Source organism: Girardinichthys multiradiatus, chromosome 5 (assembly GCF_021462225.1).
Source record: "Girardinichthys multiradiatus isolate DD_20200921_A chromosome 5, DD_fGirMul_XY1, whole genome shotgun sequence".
NCBI lineage: Eukaryota > Metazoa > Chordata > Actinopteri > Cyprinodontiformes > Goodeidae > Girardinichthys > Girardinichthys multiradiatus.
In genome coordinates, this window is record NC_061798.1 from 47,792,748 (window position 1) to 47,819,371 (window position 26,624).

Consider the following 26,624-nt stretch of genomic DNA (forward strand, 5'->3'; position numbering starts at 1 on the left):
TTTTTCTTTGTCCTTTTTCAGATTTTGTTATTCTCATCAGGCCGCTCTCGAAGCATTAGTGTAAAAAACTTGTTCTGTTACAAAGTCACATCATAGATTGCTGACCACATTTATTTTCACTCAAGCTAAAGATGTGCTACAAAAAAATATATATATATATATATAAATGTATATATTATTGCGGGATCATGCTCTCACACAAAAAACTAACATATATTTAAATTTTTTTTATATATAACATAAAAAAAAAAGAAATACCATCTTAAGCGATATTTATATTAATGAAGTCACTAGTGAGAAAAGTATTGACATGCCTAACAATTTCTGTGGAATAATGAAGTTTCTCAGAGTTTCTTGGAACTTAAAATTTGTCATCCGTGACTTGGTTATAAACAAATAGTGTGACACACTGGTCTGTTTGCCACTAGACTGGATGAGGATCCATATTTATCTTGCCCCCATGGTCAGTGAACAGGATGGTAAGGGAGGTTAAACAAACATGGCAAAGAGTGGCATCTTGGGGTCACCAGATCTCCATAACAACCTTTGCATTTATTCAGCATGCCAGTATAAAGGCTTTTCTGGCCTACTGTCACAAATGTAAACACTTGTTGTTGGCTGAATTCTAATGGGAATTTAATCACATGCTTTGCTCATATTAGACTCAGGTTGAGCTGTTCTGCACCAAACAAGTTTGGTGTGAAACCCAGGATGCATATATGAAAAATCACCTCTTTTATATGTTAAGTACATTGGAGGATCTGTGATGCTCTGGGTCACTTTCAAACCTTCTTTAGGACCTTGTTAGAGTGCATAATATCATAAACACGTTGAAGCACTAAGACTTTTAAAACTGGAGCATCTGCTAGAAAACTGAAAATTTGTTTTCACTGAGTAACAGGGTAATAATCCAACATGTGTAGCCAAAATGACACAAAAAGGGTTCCCAAGACACAAAAACAATCTTCTTTAATGGCTTCCATGGAGGATGTACAGAGATTGTGCAAAAAAGATCCCTCTCTCTTTCCCTCTCTCAACCTTCCTGGAATGATATAGGAGAAGACAGGAGAATACTTGTCCTATTGACAAAATGCTGCTGTTACATAAAAAAACATCAAGTGTGAGATTATGCTGCTCCAATACAAGATGATACTATGGTACTTTTTACACATTTTACCAAGGGTGCCAGTAAATATGGTCTACCTTTCAGAATCTAAAAATGTGTTACCATCATTACTCTGCTTGTTGGCTTCATTTAATTATTTATTATACCATCAGTATGAAAGACACTATACACGCCATCCATGAAGATAAGGATAACAAAAAGCTCATTGTGAAATACAATCATATTCAATAAATTAGAATATGTGTTCCAATTTGGCTTATTTGTCAGATTAAAAGTAACTTTTGAAAATAACCTTTAAACTGGCATTAACATACTTTTCATTGAGCCCTCATTTCTGGATTAAAAATGTTTTTCATCAGTCTGATATAATCTAAATCTAAATGTCATGTTTTCATTAGCTGCAAGAAAAGCATAGTAGTTAACAGAAATAAAGGATTGAAAACATCAGCCTGAGTGTAATTAAACTGTCTCATGTTTTACTTAGTAAAAAAAAGGTACTGAAATAAATGAACTTTTGAATGATACTCCAATTTATTAAATGGTTCAGTATATAAAAAAGTTCCAGTATGACTCCGTCCGGAATATTATCCCTTTAAAAAACAAACATTAGACCGTCAGAAGTGTCTTTATTCAGAAAATATTCAAAAACAGAGCAGCGCCATGTTGTAGTTGAATTTAGTTCCTCTAGGTGGCAGAATTACATGAAAGCGGGCACCGTCTGTAAGAATAAGAGAAAAATAAAACATACTTTATTTAGAATACAAAGAATGGGATTAATATTAGTGTTTTTATGGGTACCAGCACATGTAGGAGTTGGAGGGAATGAGAAGGCGGACAGGATAGCAAAGAAGGCAACACAAAACAGCATTAGCTTTATAATTAATATTAGTAGGTCAGAGGCAAGAAATATAATTAAACAGAGAATCAGGAAAGAGTGGCAAAAAAGGTGGGATGAAGAAAAGAAAGGAAGATGGTTTTACAGAATCAACAAGATAGTAGGAGAAGTAAGAACTGGAAGAAGGAGCAGAAAAGAGGAAAGATTAATTACAAGATTAAGAATAAGACATACAGGACTTAATTCTACACTGTTTAAAATAAAGAAACATAATACAGGAAAATGTGATCATTGTGGAGAGGAGGAAACAATAGAACATGTAATATTGAAGTGTCAGAAATATGAACAAGAAAGAACAATTTTAAGGTGAGAATTTGTAGGTATTAAAGAAAATTTTATTTTGAGAGATACTTTGCAAAGAAGTTTAGGTAGCAAACATATTCAAATTATCATTAAATTTTTCAAGAAAATTAAATTAATAAATAGAATTTGTTGTAATAGTAAATAAGATTTAAAACCATGAAGAACCACACTCCATACCAGTCGGTGGCGGTAATGCACATCATAACGTTATTTGCCAACTGCCAAAAATAATACAAGAAGAAGAAGAAGAAGAGAAACGACCAATAGCAGCGCCGGGTTTATGTTTTTGAATTCGAGTTAGGAGGGGTCTGTTTTGAACGTAACGCGGTTGATGTCTGTTCGAGAAATACACTGGTTTATTCGTCAAATTTGAAACGCTGGTTCAAGTTCACTGGAAGGTATAGTAATCTGAGACAATTTACCGCTCGTGTTTTGAATAATTGCAGTAAAATATCTGTACAGTTTGATCGGGTGTAACTGCCTAACAACGTTATAAGAATCCTAACGTTAGCTTTTCCTTAACTTATAAATGGGCAAACGCTATTGGAGCATCTGTAGCTGCTTTATACTTTACTATTATTGTTCTGAACACATCACTAATTCAAAATCTGATACTTTGAACATGTTTTTTTTTTAGCATGTAGTAGGTGTTCAGTTTTACCAATAAGCAGATTCTGATTATCTGCTTGATCATTGACATGAGTAGCTAGCTTGTAGTCAAAATGTTTCTTTAACAATGACCAGCAAACCTACGCCTGCTAAACAAAATAAATAAAATCAGTAAAGATGGTAAAACTTGATAACATGGTATTATATATTTTATGAGTAAAGGATTTCCTCCTAAAACACTAAACCAATAACTAAACAAATAACGTCTACAAAGTAAATGTGCACTTAAATAAAACTCATTACTGTCAGAATAAACTATAAATGGAAGTAAATGATCATAGTAAATGGAGTTATTATATAGGATTATACAGATTTGCACAATAAATCTAAATTTGACTAATACATTAATCATAGACAAGATTAGATCCACTCCAGCCTGGTCCTTGGGCAATATTGCTTTGGTCAGGTTTAAGGACAACTTATTTCCATCAAACCACAATTTGAGTTTGTTTATTATTTTTTGGTTAAATCATCTTACAATTGCTCCCGATCATCTTCAAGAAAAAAAATACATTGGTGTCATCTGGAAAAAATACAAATTTCATGTTCTCATACTTTGTATGTCATTTTTATACATAATGAAAACCTTAGGCCCCAACAATGACCCTTGAGAAACCCCACAAGCAATGTCCAAACATTCAAAGGCAGTATTTCCCAACTGCATTCTGTCTTCCAAATAACTGTTGACCCAATTTACCAGAGTCCCTCTAATCCAATTTCTTTCCAGTTCATTTATTAATAAATCACGATTTATTGGGTCAAATGCCTTTTTTATGTCTAGAAATACCAGCAACAAGTTTTTAATTATTGATTGCAGATGTTATTTCTTCTATTGACTGTAATATAGCTAATGTTGTTGGTGGTTTTGATCCAAACCTATACTGAATTACACTGATCATTTTATGCTTTTCCACGGATGATTCCTGTTGATTATTAAACAACTTCTTTAATATTTTTGAAAATTGTGTCATATATAACAAATACTGGTAAATGATCATTTATGTCATTGATTAATAGTCCTAAAGATTTATTTATGATGCTATTTGTGAAAATATTGTCAATTAAGGTGGCAGAGTGGGATATTACTCTGGCCAGTCTAGAGATTTTCTGGAAAAGAGTCAAACTGTGAATTGTGTTTATAAAATCGTTTGTGGCCCTATTGTTATTGGTGTTAAGCAAATCTATGTTATACTTTCACACCTCTAGGTTCCATAATTAAGGGCATTAATTGCTTTCCACTTCTATGCCGAAGATTGTCCGATCTATCTGTCCTGAAATCAGAAGGACTGCTTTTTGTTGAAGCTGTCTTGGATTGCTGGGAGGATATTAAAGATTGGCTGTCCCTAAACCTACTAAATTTTAATGAAAAAAACAACATAGGTTATAGTATTTGGACACGCCACCCCTGTGAGTCCACTACTGTTGATTTGGGATTTTTAAACCATAATTTAAACCAGCTGTTACAGATTTTGATTTTAGTTTAGACAATGATTTAATATTGGACAATTAGATTAGAGCAGTTGTATAGTCCTGCTTTTATCATATAACGTGGTTGGCAAAGTGAACTCGTTCCTGTCCAGACAACCTTTAAAACCAGTAATCCATGGTTTTATTTCATCCTGATGGATTATTGTAATGGGCTTTATGTTGGAGTGACTCAGTCTTTGCTCTCTGGTCTGCAGATGGTTCAAAATTCAGCTGCACTCTAAAAACAGATCACATTACTCCTGTTCTGGCCTCACTCTACTGGTTGTCTGGGCATTTTAGAGTTCATTTTAAAATTCATTTTTTTTTCATTTTTAAGCGTTGTATCTTTCTGAGCTTCTTCATCCCTACGCACCTTCTCGGCCCCTCAGGTCAGCCGAACAGCAGCTCCTCCAGGTACCAAGGTCTAAGAGCTCAGAAGGGGCAGGATCTTCTCTATTGCTGCTCCTTTATTGTGGAATAACCTACACCTGCACATTAGAGGGGCTTCTTCATGGCCTACTTTTAAAACTTGCCTGGAAACCAATTTTTATTCTTTGGCTTTCAACATTAGTGAGACTTAGTTTTGACCTTGTTTGTTTTAATGGGTTCTGTTGTGCTTAATTCTTTATTGTTCTTATGCCAGATTTACAGGGGTTGGACAATGAAACTGAAACACCTGGTTTTGACCACAATAATTTATTAGTATGGTGTAGGGCCTCCTTTTGCGGCCAATACAGCCTCAATTCATCTTGGGAATGACATATACAGGTCCTTCTCAAAATATTAGCATATTGTGATAAAGTTCATTATTTTCCATAATGTCATGATGAAAATTTAACATTAATATATTTTAGATTCATTGCACACTAACTGACATATTTCAGGTCTTTTATTGTCTTAATACGGATGATTTTGGCATACAGCTCATGAAAACCCAAAATTCCTATCTCACAAAATTAGCATATTTCATCCGACCAATAAAAGAAAAGTGTTTTTAATACAAAAAACGTCAACCTTCAAATAATCATGTACAGTTATGCACTCAATACTTGGTCGGGAATCCTTTTGCAGAAATGACTGCTTCAATGCGGCGTGGCATGGAGGCAATCAGCCTGTGGCACTGCTGAGGTCTTATGGAGGCCCAGGATGCTTCGATAGCGGCCTTTAGCTCATCCAGAGTGTTGGGTCTTGAGTCTCTCAACGTTCTCTTCACAATATCCCACAGATTCTCTATGGGGTTCAGGTCAGGAGAGTTGGCAGGCCAATTGAGCACAGTGATACCATGGTCAGTAAACCATTTACCAGTGGTTTTGGCACTGTGAGCAGGTGCCAGGTCGTGCTGAAAAATGAAATCTTCATCTCCATAAAGCTTTTCAGCAGATGGAAGCATGAAGTGCTCCAAAATCTCCTGATAGCTAGCTGCATTGACCCTGCCCTTGATAAAACACAGTGGACCAACACCAGCAGCTGACACGGCACCCCAGACCATCACTGACTGTGGGTACTTGACACTGGACTTCTGGCATTTTGGCATTTCCTTCTCCCCAGTCTTCCTCCAGATTCTGGCACCTTGATTTCCGAATGACATGCAGAATTTGCTTTCATCCGAAAAAAGTACTTTTGACCACTGAGCAACAGTCCAGTGCTGCTTCTCTGTAGCCCAGGTCAGGCGCTTCTGCTGCTGTTTCTGGTTCAAAAGTGGCTTGACCTGGGGAATGCGGCACCTGTAGCCCATTTCCTGCACACGCCTGTGCACGGTGGCTCTGGATGTTTCTACTCCAGACTCAGTCCACTGCTTCCGCAGGTCCCCCAAGGTCTGGAATCGGCCCTTCTCCACAATCTTCCTCAGGGTCCGGTCACCTCTTCTCGTTGTGCAGCGTTTTCTGCCACACTTTTTCCTTCCCACAGACTTCCCACAGACTTCAGTTAGTGTGCAATGAATCTAAAATATATGAATGTTAAATTTTCATCATGACATTATGGAAAATAATGAACTTTATCACAATATGCTAATTTTTTGAGAAGGACCTGTACAAGTCCTGCACAGTGGTCAGAGGGATTTTAAGCCATTCTTCTTGCAGGATAGTGGCCGGGTCACTACGTGATACTGGTGGAGGAAAACGTTTCCTCGCATTTCAATATTTTGAGCAAAACTGTGCTCTTACCCTGCTAATTGAACCTTCACACTCTGCTCTTACTGGTGCAATGTGCAATCAATGAAGACTGGCTACCAGGCTGGTCCAATTTAGCCATGAAACCTCCCACACTAAAATGACAGGTGTTTCAGTTTCATTGTCCAGCCCCTGTACATATGCCTTTTCTTTAATATATGTTTATAGTCTGCAGTTTAGGAGTGCTTGCTTTAAGAGTGAAACATGACTAACCACATTAGCATTAAGCCAGTAAAGCTGTCTATGATAGTGAGCAGTTTTTGTCCTCTAGAACCAATGTTTGGCAAGTTTTAGACGCCAGAACACAGAGCAGCAATGGACAGAATATTCTGAAACGAGGGTCTGATTGAGCTGTTTTGTCTGTTGATGTGCCTGATGCATGTTTTCTAATTTGCTGTCATGAATTAAGCAAAATGAGAATTGATTTGTGACTTAAAACTAGATTTTTATTTTAATTTGCAGTTGGATGAGTTGTTTATGCGAACTCCAGATTAATCCCAGTGAGGATGTCACGTTCCAGCTTAGAAGACTGGGTAAGTCCTCTTCTGTGCGCAGTGTGAGATTATCACTGAGGGTAGCTGATGATGAACCTTTGTGGACATTAGTCTTCCAGTAGAAGTGGCGAGCGCACCCCTCTCAGAAGCCTGGGAAACGAGATCCTGCACTTATCGACTCCGCCATCGAGGCTCAGGTCAAAGTCACAGCTCAGCGGTGACACTGTGAAAGTTAGCATGGTGAGTTTATGCAAACATTCAGAAATACTGCTTGCCTTTAGCTGTTTGTTATTCATCACTATAAACTCTTCCCCAGGCTGACAGTCATCTCTGTGACACACAGACCCAGTTCGGATGTTCTCCATTAATTAAAGCGAGCTCAACCATTCCCACTCCTACGGATACCACCCACAATGTTCGTGGACTTGAAGATGTCACATTCAAAACTTTTATGTGTTCTGGGGATGAAATTGAGATCTCAGGCTCTTCTGATTGTGGAGGAGAGAGTTTGATTTTGCCTAAAGATGGGACTACTTTTACTGTTGAGGTGGAAGATACAGTTGCTTCACCCAGAAGGTTGGAGCTGTCCTGCAGCGAGCTTGTGAAGCATCCCTTCTCCAACCCTGATGTTGAGCAGCCGGATTCACTGAGTGTCTGCGACATTTCCAGCTCTACGCTCCCTATCGGTGACTCCGATGATGAGAAACATTTCACTTGGAAGTCCTTTGCCTGTGATGGAGGTGAGGTAGAAGTTTCAGACTCCACTGGATTACAGGAGGAGACCATTCCTCTGCCCTGGAATGACCCCTGGGATCCATCACAAGGCGATGGTACAAACTCAGCTGACTGCACCCAGCTGTTTCCAGTGGAACATGAAGATCATCTGTACTGCAGCTGTGAAAATGATCCTGTCTCTACCACACAGGGATCTGGAAATCCCACTGATAGACTGGCTGAACTAACCTTGAAGCCGATTAACTGCACTGGCGGTGAGGTCGAAATCTCAGAGGACACTGATCCTGCAGATGAGACTATTCCCCTTTCTCACATCGATTCTGGCTGCAACTCATACAATTACAGCATGGATCTGAGTATGTTAGCCAGAGATAATGGCTTAGAAAACGGTAAAGATCATGTAGACCATCCCTACTGTGATGTAAAATATAATTCCTCACCTCCATCTGATAATTTAAACACTGTTCAGGACCCACTGCCATGCAGCACTCAGGCTACAGAGAGTAAAAAAATAAAAAGGATGGTACCTAATGGGCAGGATGAGAACACTGGTTTGAGCTTCATCAGTGTAACTGTAGGGGATGCTGACAAATCGGATGATGCCACGGTGTCTGAGAAGATCTCACATCCCTCTGAGGACCTGCCTGGCACTATGTTAACTCCACTTACAGGCCTTCATATTGAAGATCACACTGAACAAACTAACAGCCATTTGAAGGATGGAGAAATTGTGTTTGATATTCACCTACCACCCCATACTGAATCTCCTCTGACCAACGCATCATTAAAAGCCATGGATGGTGACGCTGGGAATACAGAACATCCTGAAGCTACTCCTTTACCCTCAGTGGTCCACAGAACCATGGATGCGTCTGACTGCAGCCGTCTAGCAGCTGCAGCAGAGACTCCTCTGCAAGGAGCAATGCAACAGGGACAGGATTATGTAGTCCACTCCACTTCCCAGCCTCCTGAATCCAGCGAGGCGAAGGACAGCGCTCTTGGCTCTTTGGGTCCCATTCTCTGTAACTCTGCAGAGAAAGCCGCAGAAGCATCCCCTGATGTTTTGAAGGTTTTATCAGAGTGTCGTTCGGTTGCCTCAGCCCTGCAGTTTCTCAGTCCCATTGTCAAGAGAGCATCTTTGTCCTTACTTAAGCTTCCTATGGATTCACATCAAGACAAGTTTTTGGCTGAAGATTCTGCTCTCGAGGCTGAGAAACGTTTGGTGGCTCCTGTTAATGTTGACCATGCAGGGTTCTTTGCAGAGCACCTTGAAAGTCCAATGCCCCGCCCTCTATTTAACTCCACGGTTTTAGGTTCGAAGCCGCAGCCAGTCTCAGCTGCAGAACAGAAGGAGGATTCTAGGAAGACACCACAGTCTGAAGCTGCACCGCTGATTTCTGAGGGCCAACTTCAGCAGCAGCTTCGGCAGATGGCAGAATTCCTCATCGCTGCATGTGGAAAGATGAGCTCTGCTCCTGCTCCACCTCTTGCTGCATTCATGCCCTCCTTAAACAGAGCTGTTCCTGCAGAATCACACAGCATCTGCGTGGGCACCAGTCCTGTGAAACTGGTGGACCACAGTCTGAACACGTCTGGGATATTTGTGAAAAAGAGGGAATTCTCTGTAGCTGATTCCTGCACGGTGACCGACCCTCTCATCTGGAAGTGAGTGCTCTATGTCTTTGTCTCTCTCTCTGTTTCTATCTGCCTCACTTAAAAAAAATTGAAATCAGTTATTTATATGCAACAAATACTTGATACTCTGTTAGTTATAAAACTGCTGGATCTTTCTAAGGACCCAGTGCATATTCCCTGTTTTCTTTGTGTCCTTAGAGAAAAAAACCTTCAGAAATCGTCAGATTAGACCCTGAAAAAACGCCAGAAATTATCGGTCAGAAAATCCTGTTCGGCGCATCTCTAATCTTACCCAAACTGTCATCCTCGAATCAATAGAAATTGGTTAGAGTGACCATGGACAATCCAGGAACTAGCAAGGCTACATCCAGACCTGGACCCTGCGAGGACACCGTTGTTACTGTCCACAGTACAGCTAGTTTTACATAATATATGCGTCAACCACGAAACAGCTCAAAAGATTTAACTGTTTGGTCATAATGTGAAAAAGTACTAACTGTCAAGCATGGCGGTGGCAGCATCATGCTGAGGGTCTTTCTCACTGCCAGCGGCTTTGTTGTAGCAGGCTAATTAGGGCTGCAACTAACGATTATTTTGATAATCGACTAATCCGATTAATTGTTTCAACCCTAAGACTAATATTAAGTTTCTGACCCTAACCTGTGAGTTATGGATATGCATGGAAACCAACCAGTTTAGGTCAACCCTACCAATTCTGCCAAGAAGAGAGGTCAAATATCCAGCCACAATGATGCCAGATGCTTGTTGAATGTGTGGTCATCGTAATTTATAGAAAGACAAGTTTAATCAAATATTAGTGGGAGTGTAAGTGTATACTTGAACCTGCATGGTTAATGCTGAACCATAGTAGATTAGAGATCAACAATAAATTTAAACTTGTGTAATCGATTCTTGTTCTTAAAAACAATTGGTTGTTTTTCATAATTGATCTACCGTGGGAAAAAAAGAGTAATTAATGACCTCCATGCCCTGGATACATGGATGGATTAATGGAAATGTCCTGCACTTGTATAGTGCTTTATCAAGTCCCCAGAGACCCCAAAGTGCATTACACTACAATCAGTCATCCACCCATTCATACACACATTCACACACCGACGGTGGTGAGCTACATTGTAGCCACAACTGCTCTGGGGCAGAATGACAGAAGTGATGGATGGATGCAAACCTCTCCTGATGTGGTTTCAGCTTACCTTCTGGTAGCCTGGAGAGCCTCCCCAGACAGGAGTTGGAGCAGAGGCTGATGTCCAGCATGATCATGGTGGAGGCCCTTGTCCAGCAGTTAGCTGCAGCCAGGTTGCACAGGTGTGTCTCTTCAGGCCCGGCTCCTTCGGACCAGAGAGAGAAGCTAGTTCAGACAGACCACACTGAACTCAGTCAGGTAAGAACAATGGTGCAGTTGCAGATGTAACGTAATTATAGGGACCATTTTAGCTTGTTTTGAATTATTCACATGTATTCTGTAATTTTAGACCACGATGTACAGGGACCTCTACATGGAGGCTCTATGCAGGATAAGTGAGTTGGAGAATGATGGAGGTTCTCTGCAGAACCTCGTCCAGGCTATGCAAGACATGAGAGCTACCATGGTGAGACGAGCGTTGGTTGAGACTGTTTCATAGATAACGCTTCATAATTCATCTCGCGTGTGTGACTTTATCTCTGCAGTCTTCTTTGACCAGCGGCACGGATGCAGCTCTGTCCAGCATGAAGGAAATGGGTGAAACCCTCACTGAGGACCATCAGATCCTCGTTTCTCATGTATGTTAATTTTATATCTCTCAGCTGATAAATATATATTTATTTATATAAATTTGTTGTGCTGCTCTATAGTATGGGCACATGAAGATCCTGCTTGAGAAATCAAAGGTCTCTCAGACAAGAATCCTGGAGAAGATAAAAGATGTTCTTCACCAGAGGAACGACATGAAGACTCTGATGGAAGAAGCCTTCACAGCCAAGGAGGCGGTAAGGACCAGTTATTCCGGAGGTGTTTTGCATCATAATACTTGATTATTCATTACTGTGCAACAGCCCAAAGTGGTCCTGATCCGTAGTTATCCAGGTTTTCTTTAGATCTTAGTGGCTGAGATGCTAAAGCTGACGAAGAGTGGTGGGAACACTGGGATGATGGGAAGTAAAGAGGGCAGGTGGTTGGTTAACCATCGTCGTTACAATATGGCAATTCCATGTTTCCCAATATTGTGCAGCCTTGGTTTAAATCTCTTAAAAATGCCAAAACATTTCTTCCAGATTTCGTTTTATGTTGCAAATTATGGCAAGTGTTCATTTAAAAACATTTTTTTACCGTAAACATGCCACCTGATGCAATATTTCTTTTATTTAATAACTCCCACCCTTAGCATGAAAAGAAAAGTCATTGATGGAGGTTTTAGTTGAATAAAATGAAGGAATCCCAAGATTACGTCCCATTTATGGATCAAAGCATATGTTCCTCATCTTTATCTGATTTTTACTGAGCTCAAAACAAAAGGCGAATCAGAGACTACTCCGATTGTTGATGCATTTATCGGCTGAAAAAATGTGTTTTTATTGTTGATGCATTTAATGAACAGAAGAAAATCAACATTTTGAGTAATTCACTTAATGACAAATAGACAAATGACAACTCAAGACTTTTGGACAGAACTGTACCTGCAGGAAATGTAGTCATTTCTTTCCTTTTACCACGAGTTATATGTGGTATTTTTATTGGATGCGTTTCTAACAGGTTAACAGTGTGTCCCATCTCTGTTCCCAGGCTTTCAGCACCATGGAGCAGCTGAGGACACACTGTGCCTCTGAAATCTCAGCTCTGGAAAAATGTGTTGGATCTCAACAGGAGCTCTTAGCTGCTCTAAACCAAACCTATCCAGACCAGGTACACACCAGGAGAATTGACCTTCGTCTGAAAGAAATGTTGATCCTAATCTGCAGCATGTGTTTTGTGTTTTCTCAACTCCTGCAGGTTGCACTAAACAAGACCTGTCATGCAACACTGAACTTGGCTTCTAACCTTTTGTCCCAAACAATGGAGGAGCACTCCAGTTTGATGAATGAGGTCTGCTTATTGCAGAAGTGCACCCATATTCTTCTACAAATATTGCTTTGTTTCCAGCTGTACTCATGCTTCTGTGTGATTATGTTTTGGTAGCTTTGCACCGTTAGGAGCCTCCTGCAGGAAACGACCCCGACGCTCGCTCAGCTGAATGAGAAAGCAGCCACTGCCCTGAGAGAAAGGGACGAGCATTGTTCTGCAAGGGAGCGAGCCTTTGAGGAGCGAGAGCAGGTCAGATCTTCCTCTGCCCGCACCTCTGCTCTGCTTGTCCTAACGTGAAAAGAGATTGTTTTTAAACGTGGAAATCTGTGCTGCTTTAATCATCAACAGTGACCTGTAGTAGACAGATCCGTGAGTTTGAAGAGTTCCTCAGATTTGTGAAAGTCTAACAGCGGTTCAGAGAGAGGCCTGATTTAAGCTATTTAAAACAAGTCAAACTGTAAATGTTCATATCTGTGAGAGAGCGCTACAGTAGTGGACGTTAAATGTCCTGATGAGTCTGTCAGGTCGTTGATCAGCTCCGACTCATCATTTTGTTCTGAACTTAAAATCATTTTCAAACAAATGCAAGGCGTGGAAAATCTTAAGACTGTGAGCTTGGTGGACTTGGCCCGTTTCTAGCTGATCAGGCTTCACTGTAGTGTTGCAACACAGCTGTTATTAGGAAGCAAGGCTGGTTTCTTGTGAGCAGATAGATTTGGTTTCGGTTATTATGGCGTTTTATCCCACAGATATATGGATTATTTTCAGTTGTTTAGAACAGCTAAAGTCATCTACAACAGAGGTCTGGGTCTGACTTCGCCCCTCTGAAGTTTTCTACACTTCTTTTCAAGCTTACAGTAAAGTAGTACTTTTGGGTACGTTTCACATTTGAACCGAAAACGGTACGAATACCCGCTTACCTGGGATTCGATAGCTGTACTCAACGGTACCAGTTTTCGGTAATTTTGTGTGCGTTTATGTGGTGATAAATGTTAATTCTTTTAAGAATAAAATCTCAGATTTTTTCAATTTAACATATATTAATCAATATATAAAGTTTAATGAATATATGAAAACAACATCCAGCTGTTTGTATTGTAACATCTGAGTTGTTAAAAAACATGCTAACGGTATGAATGCAGGAGTTGTAGCCGTAGATCTGAAGCTAACGAATAAAAGTCTCTTCAGCCTTGAGAAAAATCAGGTGCTTCCTGAGGTGCTTCCTCAGGTGCTTCCCGAGGTGCTTCCTTAGGTGCTTCCTCAGGTGCTTCCTGAGGTGCTTCCTGAGGTGCTTCCCGAGGTGCTTCCTTAGGTGCTTCCTCAGGTGCTTCCTTAGGTGCTTCCTGAGGTGCTTCCTTAGGTGCTTCCTGAGGTGCTTCCTGAGGTGCTTCCTGAGGTGCTTCCTCTGGTGCTTCCTGAGGTGCTTCCTCTGGTGCTTCCTGAGGTGCTTCCTCTGGTGCTTCCTGAGGTGCTTCCTCAGGTGCTTCCTCAGAGTAGAAGTATTCCTGCCGCCGGCCTTGCTCTTCGCGTTGAAACTATTGCAGCGAGCGTAATCTGCATCTTGAAAAGTGGAGCCGTACTTTCAAGCGCTTTCTATCAGCCGGGCTTTGATGACGGTACCAGCGGCTACTGACGTCATTACGTTTTTGTGCGTGCAATGCTGTGTTCATGTCCGGCATGGAAAATCGCCCACTCTTCCACTCCCTCAGTGTCACATTGATGCGTTTAGGTACCGAAACACGGTACAGTTTAATTTCACGTGAATCGGTACTCAGTAATGCCAACGGAATTCGGTCTTCGGATTCCTCTTCCCCGTCCCCTGTGCTGTTTTTCCAAGTCCTCTTTTTTTTCTTTTTTGTGTCTTTTGTCCCTCGTCTGTTATTTTTTTCCTTTCCTTATGTCCTACCTAACTTTATTTTGTCGTTGGTTCCTTGTGTCCTACTGCCCTTCTTCCCTTGTGTTCTACCTACTTTCCCTCCTTATGTCCTTCTTTTCTTTTTTTTGTCCTTCATTTCATTCTATCTTATTTTTCTGTCCATTCTTTATATGCCTTCTTTTCATTTCCTTCCATCCTTTTGTTTTACATCCTTTAAATCTTGCCATCTATACATACATACATACATACATATGCATGCATGGTGAGGTTTTGTGATTTATATAAAAAATGGAAGGCCTAAGAACTCTAAAGATTTCAATCTGGAATCTTGATATGAAAAATGTGTATAAATCTTGGATATGACACCCCACTATTGCAGGGTAATAGGAGAACCAATATTGAAAATTAATACTGCATAATATTATGGAAAGATGCAATAATGTTGGTGAATGTTGCAATAATAAAAGAGGATCTATCCAGCTACTCAGAAAAAGAGTGACTTTTCATCTTAGCATCATGGCTGTACAGTTAAGTTAACGACCTAACCAGAACATCTTAATAAGCCTTCTAAAACACTTTCTGCCTCATCAAAGATATTGCCAGCACATAAGTACATAGGATGTGTTCAGGTGGACCATATGTACTTGATTAACATATGATTAACTGTTTACTCCAGTCTAAGATAGGGCTGCATCATATTAGGAAAAAATGCGATAATATTGACAGTTGAAAATAGTGAATGTCTTTCTGCTTTGTCTTCACAGTAAGCAAAGACCCCACATGATGAGTTGTCTATCCAGCTAATTGAAAAGAAAATCATTATTTCCATCACGTTTAATTGAAAAAGTCGCTGCCGTCTGCTGTTCTGGCATTTCTGCATGACTTCGCCACCTTATCACCCCTTCATCTTAAACCTTTTATGTTCCATTAAACAACATGTGTCAGCAAACATATAATTAAGGCATAGAGAGCCTGAATCTATGGGACCTAAATAATCAATTAACATTTATTGCACTCCAGACTGTCCTTTGCGATACTGCATACAGTAAAATTGCCATGAAGATAAATTTGCGGTATATTGATATTAACCTCCTCGGACCTCACTTCAAAATGTCCAAAACATCTCTTATAAGAGTTTCTGCAGGGTCTTAAAGTCTCAAGTTTACTCATTTTAATTTAAGGCCTTAAATGTTTTATGTTCTGATTTAGGCAAGTTTCAGGTTTAATTACAGGGAGTAATGTCTGAAACATTGAAAAAGGTGTTAAAAAGTCACAACTTGTTGAAACTCACAGTAAAACCTTCTTTTTATTTAACAAGACTATTCTCAACAGATTGAAGAAGAGCTGAATGAAACTCAGTTGAATCTTCAAACTGCCACGCAGCAGATTAGTGATTTAAATCTGCAAATCACAATTCTGACATCAGGTAACTTTTATTCCCTTCACACCGTTTTTCTGCCTCGATGTGAACATTTCAAACATTCAGGTTTTCTTTAAAATCTCTTATTCTCATCTCTTCAGAGATGGGTGTCCTGAGACAGAAGCTCACAGACAAAGAGGAGGAGACGGGTCAGCTGGAGAGGACGGTGACTGAGCTGTCCGCTACCATTTCCTCCACGCTGGCGTCCTACACTTTCTTAGAGCAGGCGCTCGCTGCTGAAACAACAAAGTATGCTCCACAGATCAGGATGTGTTGATGTGGGGGGAAAATCTTCCCTTTTACGCAGCATCATGGGTTGTTTTTTTTGGGTTTTTTTCCACAGGTTGCAGCAGTCGTGGGAAGACGTGCATCAAGCCAATGAAAGAGCAGATCAGTAAGCGGTGCCTTTCCACAGCATTTAAACCAGGGGTGTCCAAACCTTTTGTCACATGGGCCAAAATCGTCAAGTCAGAAGTACAAAGAAATTTAATAATTTAAAAACTAAAATCATGAAAAATAATATATATTTTTTATCTGCTCGACAATAAACATTATGCAATGAATGAATGAATAAAATAGTCAGATTTGTTGTATTAAAGCAATGTGTAAATCTTTGTAGATCCAAAACTTAAAAAAAGGGTAGCATGCTTTGCCTATTAAAAGAGAGCCACTCAGTTTGCTGTCAAAGAAATTAGTCTATCCTCAGCAATAAGAACAGGATTTGTGTCGAAAAAACTCAATGTATTAATAAATTAATTTAAAGCACATCAGGATTCACCAAAGTCTGCTTCTGACTAAAAGTGACTGCCTCGCTGTGGTCCTGTTTTACTTAGCATGGTTATTAAAACAAGAATACTTTATGTTGTACCTAACTTTTTCCATTGCATCGCCCTGATTAAAAATAAAAAGTCTCCATGAGCGTTAACCACCTGTTCTGGCGAGCCAAATCTGTATCATTCTTGAATTGCAGTCGGAGGCCTCGAAAAAAATCAGTCTAGGGGCCCCAAATGGCCCCTGGGCCTCACCTTGGACTCCCCTGATTTAAACAGACATGGAGAAGAATGAGAGTTTTAAGCAAACATACGAACTACAGCTGCTGTGATTTTGCTTGTGATTGCATCCAGGCTGAAGACATCCCTGGAGGATTCAGAGCAGCGGGTTTGTGAGCTGAGCCGAGCCTTGGCTCAGAGCGACAAGCAGCTCAGTCAGCTGCAGAACCTCTCCCAGTCCCAGAGTGTGCAGATCCGGCAGCTCCAAGATGTCTGCACACAACTCGGTGGCGTGCGAGAGATGAACGAGGTTAGCCGAGGGTCTGTGGACACTTACATTTTTATTTTAATCTTTATTTGATCAGGTCATTTCCCATTGAGACCTAGCTAACATAGGCAGCATAACATAAAACCACCATTAAAAAAGTTACACAATGACAATATTGATGGTAATGTAAACAAAATATAAAACAAGCTAATAAAAAACAGGCTTGTGACATATAATAAAAAGCACCCAATTATATCAGTTCTGTCAATTTCCAGTTAATCTGCTGCTTTTTTATGTAAAATAATAACGGGCTAAAGCCCTTTTACGAATTTCATTGCAGGCAAACAGAACCGAAACCAACAAATAATCCTGAGATTAATCCCCATTTTATGTCTATAGAGTGCATAAATGTTGAAAGCATCCATTTACCTCATATTTTACTTTCAAGCATCCAGACCTTCTTGCATTTTCCACTCATTTTCCGTTTGGTACATGACTATTTGCAGATAAATATATTGGTATTGGTTTAAGTCAAACCTAGGAATCATAAAAGGTTCCTAAACTTTGGGGATGAATCCGCCTGCTCAAGCAGGCAAAGACCATCCTAAAAGACCCTTTACACCCAGGACACTGTCACTTCTCCACCCTTCCATCAGGAAGAATGTGGGTAAACAGGGCACGTACCAAACGGTTTATAAATAGCTTCTTCCCTGTGGACAGTCTGCTAAGTAATTCCTCTAAAGTGAAACATGGGGGACAGCCAGGCAAATTGTTGTAAGGGACTGTAAAAGACTGGAAGGATAACTACACACACAAATACATTGAACTTTTAATATACAGCTACATTTCTATAATATATTTAGCTTTTTAATGAATTTTTTTCTGCAAATTTGAACTGCAAAGTGTATATCTTTGAGCCACTTTTGCACTGTGTTTTGTCGTCTGACATACTTCACAACGTTTCATTGTATTGCTTGGTGCATGCGATGACAATAAAGTCTGTCAGATCGGTTTTATGTCAACACATTCCAGATAACTATGTCCCCAGCATCCTGTCACAAAGATACAATTTGTTGCTTTATATTTAGCTAATTCTAAACGTGATACTAAGGATAAAAATGTTTGAGTAATTTAGCCCCAATAATGTGGTTCCCATGTCGAAAAATGAAGCGTCTCTTACATCCTGGGTCAGCTTTCTGAATCTTTCTTCCTCTTTACGTTTAGACCCCTTTAGGTTTTTAGGGTTGCTACTTCTGTTTTCCAGCCCTCATTCACCTTCTTTATTCTTTTAATCACGGGCTACACAAAATGCTTTCAGAAATGTGACCTCCTGAAAACAGTGCAGAACTGTTAATTAAGACAGTTTAAAAGATGCCATTTAGTGTTCGGTTTCCACTAACTGATGTACAGAGACAGTAGAAATGCAGCTGGGTAATGAAGATGGATTTCCATTGCAGAATTTAACTAACTACAACATTTTTAAAGGGGATTAAGATTCAAGAGTCTTTATTGTCATTATGTCACCATAATGACATTTTGCTGAGACCTGGCTCAAAAAATACACATGTAGAGCACAGACATAAATTAAAAACACTTGTAGAAAAAGAGAACATATGTACATGGTATGTGGCATGTGGTATTTCCATGTTGCAGCTTGTGCTGGAACAGTCTATGAGATGGGCTGGTGAGAGTGCACTGAAGAAAAAAACTCCCAGCTAACTCTGCTGTGTGTGTTTAGGTTAATGACAACACAAAAGGCACCAGAATCCAGCTAATCAGCTGGTGTTGGTATGGGCACTAAGCATGTAAACCCCTTTTGAAGGAGGATGTCATCAGAACTATGTGCACATAGAAGCTTCTAGGACGGGATCAGAAACTGAACCTGCAACCTCTGGATGGCCAGAACGCTGCTCTTTCCACTCAGGCAAATATAGAGGAAATCCCAAACTTATACATCATACTGCTCAACATATTTGCTCACCCCCTCCAAATCATTGGCTTGGTGGTTTCCAGGAAGACAGTACTTGCCTAACTACATTGTGGATTATGGTCTGGATATATTTTCTGGGGGAGCCCTGTTGCTTAGTACCAGTGAAAGAAACTCTTAATGCTGTAGGATATGACGACTTGTAGACAATTACAGTCCCTTCCTGTCCCCACATGATTGAACTGTCAATTCTAAAAGCAAGGTCTGTAAAGACATGGATGAACTTGGAGAAACATGGACATGGAGGAACTTGACTGGGCCAAGGTCAGGCTAACCTCAACCCTACAAGAACATCTTGGGACATCATTGTTTGATCTTACAATTGCTCCCATAAACTCCATAGTGAACCTTGTTCGTAGAAGTGCTGAAGCTGTTATAGCTTTAAAGGTTGGGTCAACGCCATATCACAGGCTATGTATGCAGAATAGGACGGCCTTCAAGTTATTGTGTCTGAAAGGACAAGCTCCTCAACTTCTGGCAACATGCTGTATCTTATGCATACTGTTCCGGTTAATGCTGCTGAATTGTAGGCCACACCCCTTTGATCTCACAATCTCATCTGCATGTTCTCAAAGTACCCCCGGTCTGTGATCTCTTCGGATTGACTCATGGTTGCTGAGGAGCTGCTCGGTGCAATCTCCCGTTATGATGCAGTGAACTTTTGAACTTTGTGACTGATTATGTTTAACATGATCACATGGCAATTTAATGGAGGGTGTCTCTGTTCATTTCAGCTGTTTTTTTTATGTGTTTTAGTTCCTGCAGATGGAGAACGAGCTGGTGAGGGAGCAGATGGCTGAGAGTGAACGGACGCTGAGGACCAACCTGCAGGCACTTCGGGAGAGGAACATCGAGTGTGAAGACCTGAAAGAGGAAGTCTGTAAACTTCAGTACGTTTTTTTTTTTTTCCCCCTTTGTTGTGTGGGTATCTTTTTACCGTCCAACTAGTTGAGATTCTCTCATGATTCTCCCATGATGTTCTCAGTTCCTGACAGAGGGAGAACTTCCTTTTCTTTTCCCTACCTGACAGATACAAGAAAATCTCCAAAAAATGGAAATATGAAAAAGTTCAAAAACTTTGGTTGCTCATTTCAGAAGCCTAAAACTGATCTGCATGTGTTTGAAGGGTTGAGAACAAGAGTGTGTGTGAAGAGTTGGAAACCGTCAGATCTGCGGCTGGCACAGCTCGCATGGAGCTCCAGGAGAAGATGGCTCATGCGGTCACTGAAATTACTGTTCTGCATCACACGCTGGGGAATATGACCAAGGAGCTGCAGGCTTCTCTCAGCAACCAGGTAGTAATGTGGAAGGTTAAATCAGATGCATGCAGTTCTGTGCAAAAGTCCTAAGTGATCCCTTTTTTCATCATATTTTCCTTCTGTGAAGTCAAACTTTCTATAATCATTAACATTTCTGCAGGTTCTTATAGGTTCACTTTCAAAAATCTTGGTTTTCATCCTTTAGAAATCTAAAACACACAGATTCTCAATGCTAGGTATGAAATTAGCTTTAGTTACATCTTGAGTTTGTACATTTTATTGATTGATTTTTTTGAGCAACTTTTATTTTTTTGAGAAATTCCTCAGTGTCATTCATTAATTTGTTCTGTGTCACAGTTCTGACTGAGGATTTTGGGCATTATTTTGGCTTTACAAAACTACAAAACCCATGATTCCGGGCAGAAAACAGCTCTGTCTGAAGTCTGCTTTACAATCCAGAAAATCAGCTGTCATGCGAACCCCTAAACAAAGATTTTCCTACTGAAACTGGGTTATTGTTGTTTGTTAGCAAAGTCCAAATGTAAATGTAAGTCCCAGAAAGCGCGGAGAACCACTGATCGAGGCAACTTTATTGTTTTCAGTTAGACACAGCTGCCCTGAGAGTCTCTACATGTGATCTGAACTCGTGAACACAGACAGTTTTTCTTACATGGGTGTACACATGTCTGTGTTGTTTTTCTGTTTGTTTTGTTTTAAGAGAGAAGATCAACAGAAGCATAAAAACTCTGCACTGGTCATCAGGTCAGAGCTCCATCAGCCGCCCAACTCCTTCATCGACAGGGTCATGGTGGCTTTAGCTGCTGAGAAGGAGGAAGACGTCAGACCAGACTCGCCTTCAGGTACTTAAGCTTCTTTTGTCTTCATCAGGGGACAAATATTCAAAAAATATTTAAAGCTTGGGAACAAATTAAGAATATACCCACTTTTATATCTCACCTCTATCCAAGTATTTTGCTCTGACATAATAAAAAATGTTCTATCCTGTCTTAAACACTGAACTCCTATAATCTTTACCAAGGCAAATCGATGTAATTTCATTAGAAATGTTTATTTTAATCCTATTTATGGTGCCGCTTCCTTTAGTCCCCTCAGATACATCTGAGTCGCAGAGTGAAACTTTGTTCAGCGAGACGAGCGCCTTCAGCCGGGTCTCAGCTGTGATCCCCAAGGAGAACTCAAACGCAGTCCAGGAGGGGGAGCAGAGCAGTGTGGCCGAGCTCCTCTCTGGACTGGGCGGTACAGTCACCGAGCTCATCAGCACGCTTAAACTGGTGCATCAATGCAAAGACGCCAAACTGCAGGAGCTGCACAACACCATGTAGGTGGACGATATAATATGTTGGAGAAGGAGAAATTATCATCAGGCATGTACTGAGGTTGCAGCCATGGCCGCTATTTATAATCCTACAAAGTAAAACTTGGTTGTCGCTTGGTTCGTAGAGATGTTTCCCACCAGCCATCCAAAACCCTGAAATGTCAGTTTCCTAAAAGCATTTTGGATGTTAACTTGGATCTAAAAATCCAGCCCTCTTACAGAGTTACTTCTGTTTTTTTCCCCTCATCAATCATCGAACAAATTTTAATGTCAGACAAAGATGACCCGAGTAAATGCAAAAGCAGCTTTACAATGACTTCTTTTAAGGGTAAAAATCTATCCAAACCAACCTGAACCTATGTGAAAATATAATAACCCTTCTTGTTAAACCCACTGATTTATTGATGCAACAGCAACTATTCTGTCAGCATCTTCCTTGAGGTTTAGGGGTGTGTTCATAGTTGGATGAGAAAACCAGAACTGTGGCCTCAGCTCTAATTCATCCCAAGGTGTTCAAGAAGGTTGAGGTCAGGACTCTGTTCAAGCCAGTTAAGGTTCTCCACACCTGCAGCCATGGAAGTGATTGGACCACCAGAATTCATTGATTTGGTGGTGTGACCCAATACCTTTGGCTTTATAGTGTACATACAGGTCCTTCTCAAAATATTAGCATATTGTGATAAAGTTCATTATTTTCCATAATGTCATGATGAAAATTTAACATTCATATATTTTAGATTCATTGCACACTAACTGAAATATTTCAGGTCTTTTATTGTCTTAATACGGATGATTTTGGCATACAGCTCATGAAAACCCAAAATTCCTATCTCACAAAATTAGCATATCATTAAAAGGGTCTCTAAACGAGCTATGAACCTAATCATCTGAATCAACGAGTTAACTCTAAACACCTGCAAAAGATTCCTGAGGCCTTTAAAACTCCCAGCCTGGTTCATCACTCAAAACCCCAATCATGGGTAAGACTGCCGACCTGACTGCTGTCCAGAAGGCCACTATTGACACCCTCAAGCAAGAGGGTAAGACACAGAAAGAAATTTCTGAATGAATAGGCTGTTCCCAGAGTGCTGTATCAAGGCACCTCAGTGGGAAGTCTGTGGAAAGGAAAAAGTGTGGCAGAAAACGCTGCACAACGAGAAGAGGTGACCGGACCCTGAGGAAGATTGTGGAGAAGGGCCGATTCCAGACCTTGGGGGACCTGCGGAAGCAGTGGACTGAGTCTGGAGTAGAAACATCCAGAGCCACCGTGCACAGGCGTGTGCAGGAAATGGGCTACAGGTGCCGCATTCCCCAGGTCAAGCCACTTTTGAACCAGAAACAGCGGCAGAAGCGCCTGACCTGGGCTACAGAGAAGCAGCACTGGACTGTTGCTCAGTGGTCCAAAGTACTTTTTTCGGATGAAAGCAAATTCTGCATGTCATTCAGAAATCAAGGTGTCAGAGTCTGGAGGAAGACTGGGGAGAAGGAAATGCCAAAATGCCAGAAGTCCAGTGTCAAGTACCTACAGTCAGTGATGGTCTGGGGTGCCGTGTCAGCTGCTGGTGTTGGTCCACTGTGTTTTATCAAGGGCAGGGTCAATGCAGCTAGCTATCAGGAGATTTTGGAGCACTTCATGCTTCCATCTGCTGAAAAGCTTTATGGAGATGAAGATTTCATTTTTCAGCATGACCTGGTACCTGCTCACAGTGCCAAAACCACTGGTAAATGGTTTACTGACCATGGTATCACTGTGCTCAATTGGCCTGCCAACTCTCCTGACCTGAACCCCATAGAGAATCTGTGGGATATTGTGAAGAGAACGTTGAGAGACTCAAGACCCAACACTCTGGATGAGCTAAAGGCCGCTATCGAAGCATCCTGGGCCTCCATAAGACCTCAGCAGTGCCACAGGCTGATTGCCTCCATGCCACGCCGCATTGAAGCAGTCATTTCTGCAAAACGATTCCCGACCAAGTATTGACTGCATAACTGTACATGATTATTTGAAGGTTGACGTTTTTTGTATTAAAAACACTTTTCTTTTATTGGTCGGATGAAATATGCTAATTTTGTGAGATAGGAATTTTGGGTTTTCATGAGCTGTATGCCAAAATCATCCGTATTAAGACAATAAAAGACCTGAAATATTTCAATTAGTGTGCAATGAATCTAAAATATATGAATGTTAAATTTTCATCATTACCTTATGGAAAATAATTAACTTTATCTCAATATGCTAATATTTTGAGAAGGACCTGTATATGTAATATCAGTTTCACTAGTATTTTCATGCATCATGCCACCACATCCCAACTGAATTTTTGTCCTGACTTTGAATAGGTCACTCCTAAGCCTTAGGTTTTTTAGTCATTGAAAGGTAGACTTGTTGTTCTTTGGACCCTTGTCCTGGTGTCCAAAGTGGTGAACATCATACCTGCAGCCACACTTTGGCTGTTAGTTTCACCCTGATGTGACGGTTCAGACCTCATCAGTTTAGAGGTAATTTTCTCAGGTCTTCATGTTATTCTTTGGAAGTGAGAGATGGGTCTTTCTGTTGTTTTTGGCCACCAGTAGTTTTGATCTTGGTAACAGTAAGAAATGTCTGCGCTGTCCCGACCTTAAACAGGCTGTTTATGCTTTAAATCCCCCTAGTATGGATGAATTAAAGCAATATTGCAGTAAGAGTTATGGTAAACACTTCGAGTTGTTGCTGCCAGTTTTTATATTTACTTACATCATCTTTGATAATAAAATTACTGGTTTAAACTGGAAAGAAATGATTGCAACTGGGGCTGCAAAATATATCTTGAATACATCATCGCAATATCAGTGTGTGCAATACTCGCATTGCAAAGGACTTTCTGGAGTTCAGTAGTTGTTGGGTAATATATTCTAAGTGTTATGAACTTGCATATTACAAGCTACTGTAATATTTAGCCAATTGGACAGGTTGTCACGGCAGCAGATGCTCACAGACACAAATTATATTGTCCAAAATGCTAAAGGACACTGATGGAAGCACAGATGAGAAAGAGAGGAAAGAAGAAAACAGGCAGCTGATTTCATCATCACAATATTTACCAGGTTTCTCGCCATCGCAAACTTTTCTAATACGCAGCTCTTATTGCAACAGTGTTTGTGTTCCTGGTTAACAACAAACCAGAACTACTAAAGGGTTTCTACTGTCTTGAAAATAATTTCATTTCATATTTCAAAATCTTCCAAATTTACACACACATTCTAAAATGATAATTTTACTGCTTATTGTAGCCTTTAAATCTTTTGAGCTTAAACTAGATATATATGAAGCAAAGTATCGACACCTATTTTTAGTTGTTAGTTTTTCAAAGCCTAAGGAAGGGCGTAGTGGTAGAGCGTGCGGCCCATATACGGAGGCTTCAGTCGATGTAGCTGTCCCGGGTTCGACTCCCGGCCCCGGAGACCCGTGCATGTCTTCCCCCTCTCTCCACCCCGCTTACTGCCTGCATACTTTTGAAAAATAAACTGATGCTTCAAAAAATCTGTAAAAAAAAAAAAGCGAAAGAAAGATTTTCCAAACTCCAAAGAATCTTTATTTAGTGCAGATTTATCCAATCCAGATTTTATAAGTCTGTTTTTCAGCTGATCTAAGAGGGTCCAAATGCCTCAAAATGCAGTGAAATACCCCTTTTTATCAAACCCTTTGTCTTTCAACAGGAAAATATGTAAATGGAACAAAGATCCTCACACTGAAACACTCCAAATTTTCTCATTTTTCTGTCAACTTTCCACTCTAACGATCTTTTTATGTTGTTGAAGCTGTGGCCTGCAGGTGGAGCAGCAGACCTCACACAGCAGACATCAAGCTGAAGTGCTGGAGCTGAAGCAGGAGCTGCATCGCATGAATAGCCTGGTGGAGAGAGGAAACCAGACTCTGCAGCAGAAAGCTCAGGTCAGGACTCCTGTTATCTCTAAAAGAGGGCTGCGGTTATGATCTGACAAGATTCAAAAATTTATTCTTTCCTTTTAGGACGAGAAAACTCTAACAAAGCTGCTGGCAGACGTCCAGGAGGCCCAGGAGATCTTAAGCAAACACAAGAGTGAAAACAATGTACAACATTTAACACAGATATTAGTTTTAAGAACACATTATTCTCTTTTGATGTTCATTTTCCTCTTTAAATTTCCCTTCAGGAATTGCGAAAGGAGGTGATGGAGCTCCGTCGCTCCCTCCAACACTCAAGAGTTGAAGCCCAGTTCCTGCGGGAGGAGTTGAGGAAAGTCGGTGAACCATCGGCAGGCCCGGTGCATCACATGGAGGAGAAGATCCAGCTGCTGAAGGAGGTAACTGCTCATTAAAAGATTATCATCTGTTGAGGAGCTGATTCATGATTGTAACTCTTGGCATGTGGCTACCAGGTGGAGAGGCTGAAGGCCAGTCTCCAGGAAGCAGAGCAGGCAAAAGTTAGACTCCTGGAGAGAGCCAAGAGACATGTGAGTACTGATCATATCTGTGGGGTTACTGTGATTTCTGTCCACATACCTGCACATTTCTGTGATGCCTATGAGAAAATATTTGACAGTTGTCATACTTGTTTATCATCATATCCTCTGTTGTAGCAAAATATCCATCAGACCAACCAGCAGAAAACTGAGAATGAACTTCAGATTTTAAACCACATGATCAATAAAGTCAGGGAGGTGAGACATTTATTCTAGTATATTTTATATTCTGTCAGTGTTTGTGAGTTTGGACAGTAGAGATTGATGGAAGTGTTTTTATTTCCTCACACAGACTCTTCTCTCGCTGCCAGAAGTCGTGAAGCGTTGTGAACAGCTGCAGCAGCTGGTGGAGTACATCGGCTGACAAGTTCCTGATTGTTGCCCTGTGTTCGGATTATTTATGTTATTTTTGGGTTTGACTTCTCTACAAAGAATAAAATGCTTAACAATG

General features: G+C 40.5%; 1 protein-coding gene across 1 annotated transcript; it reads left to right on the forward strand.

Annotated features, from left to right (window-relative positions):
* Positions 1–2,584: 2,584 nt before the first annotated feature.
* On the forward strand, positions 2,585–26,624 carry spag5 (sperm associated antigen 5). The gene is made up of 25 exons (XM_047366871.1): positions 2,585–2,722; positions 7,094–7,164; positions 7,237–7,365; positions 7,442–9,525; positions 10,705–10,897; positions 10,989–11,105; positions 11,185–11,277; positions 11,350–11,484; positions 12,278–12,397; positions 12,485–12,577; positions 12,671–12,805; positions 15,765–15,858; positions 15,954–16,101; positions 16,196–16,246; positions 16,977–17,151; positions 19,853–19,986; positions 20,223–20,391; positions 21,074–21,215; positions 21,460–21,694; positions 25,490–25,622; positions 25,701–25,781; positions 25,865–26,014; positions 26,090–26,164; positions 26,291–26,371; positions 26,466–26,624. Exons 2-25 carry the CDS (start codon positions 7,138–7,140, stop codon positions 26,535–26,537), a joined length of 4,866 nt encoding a protein of 1,621 aa, XP_047222827.1. The 5' UTR covers positions 2,585–2,722; positions 7,094–7,137; the 3' UTR covers positions 26,538–26,624.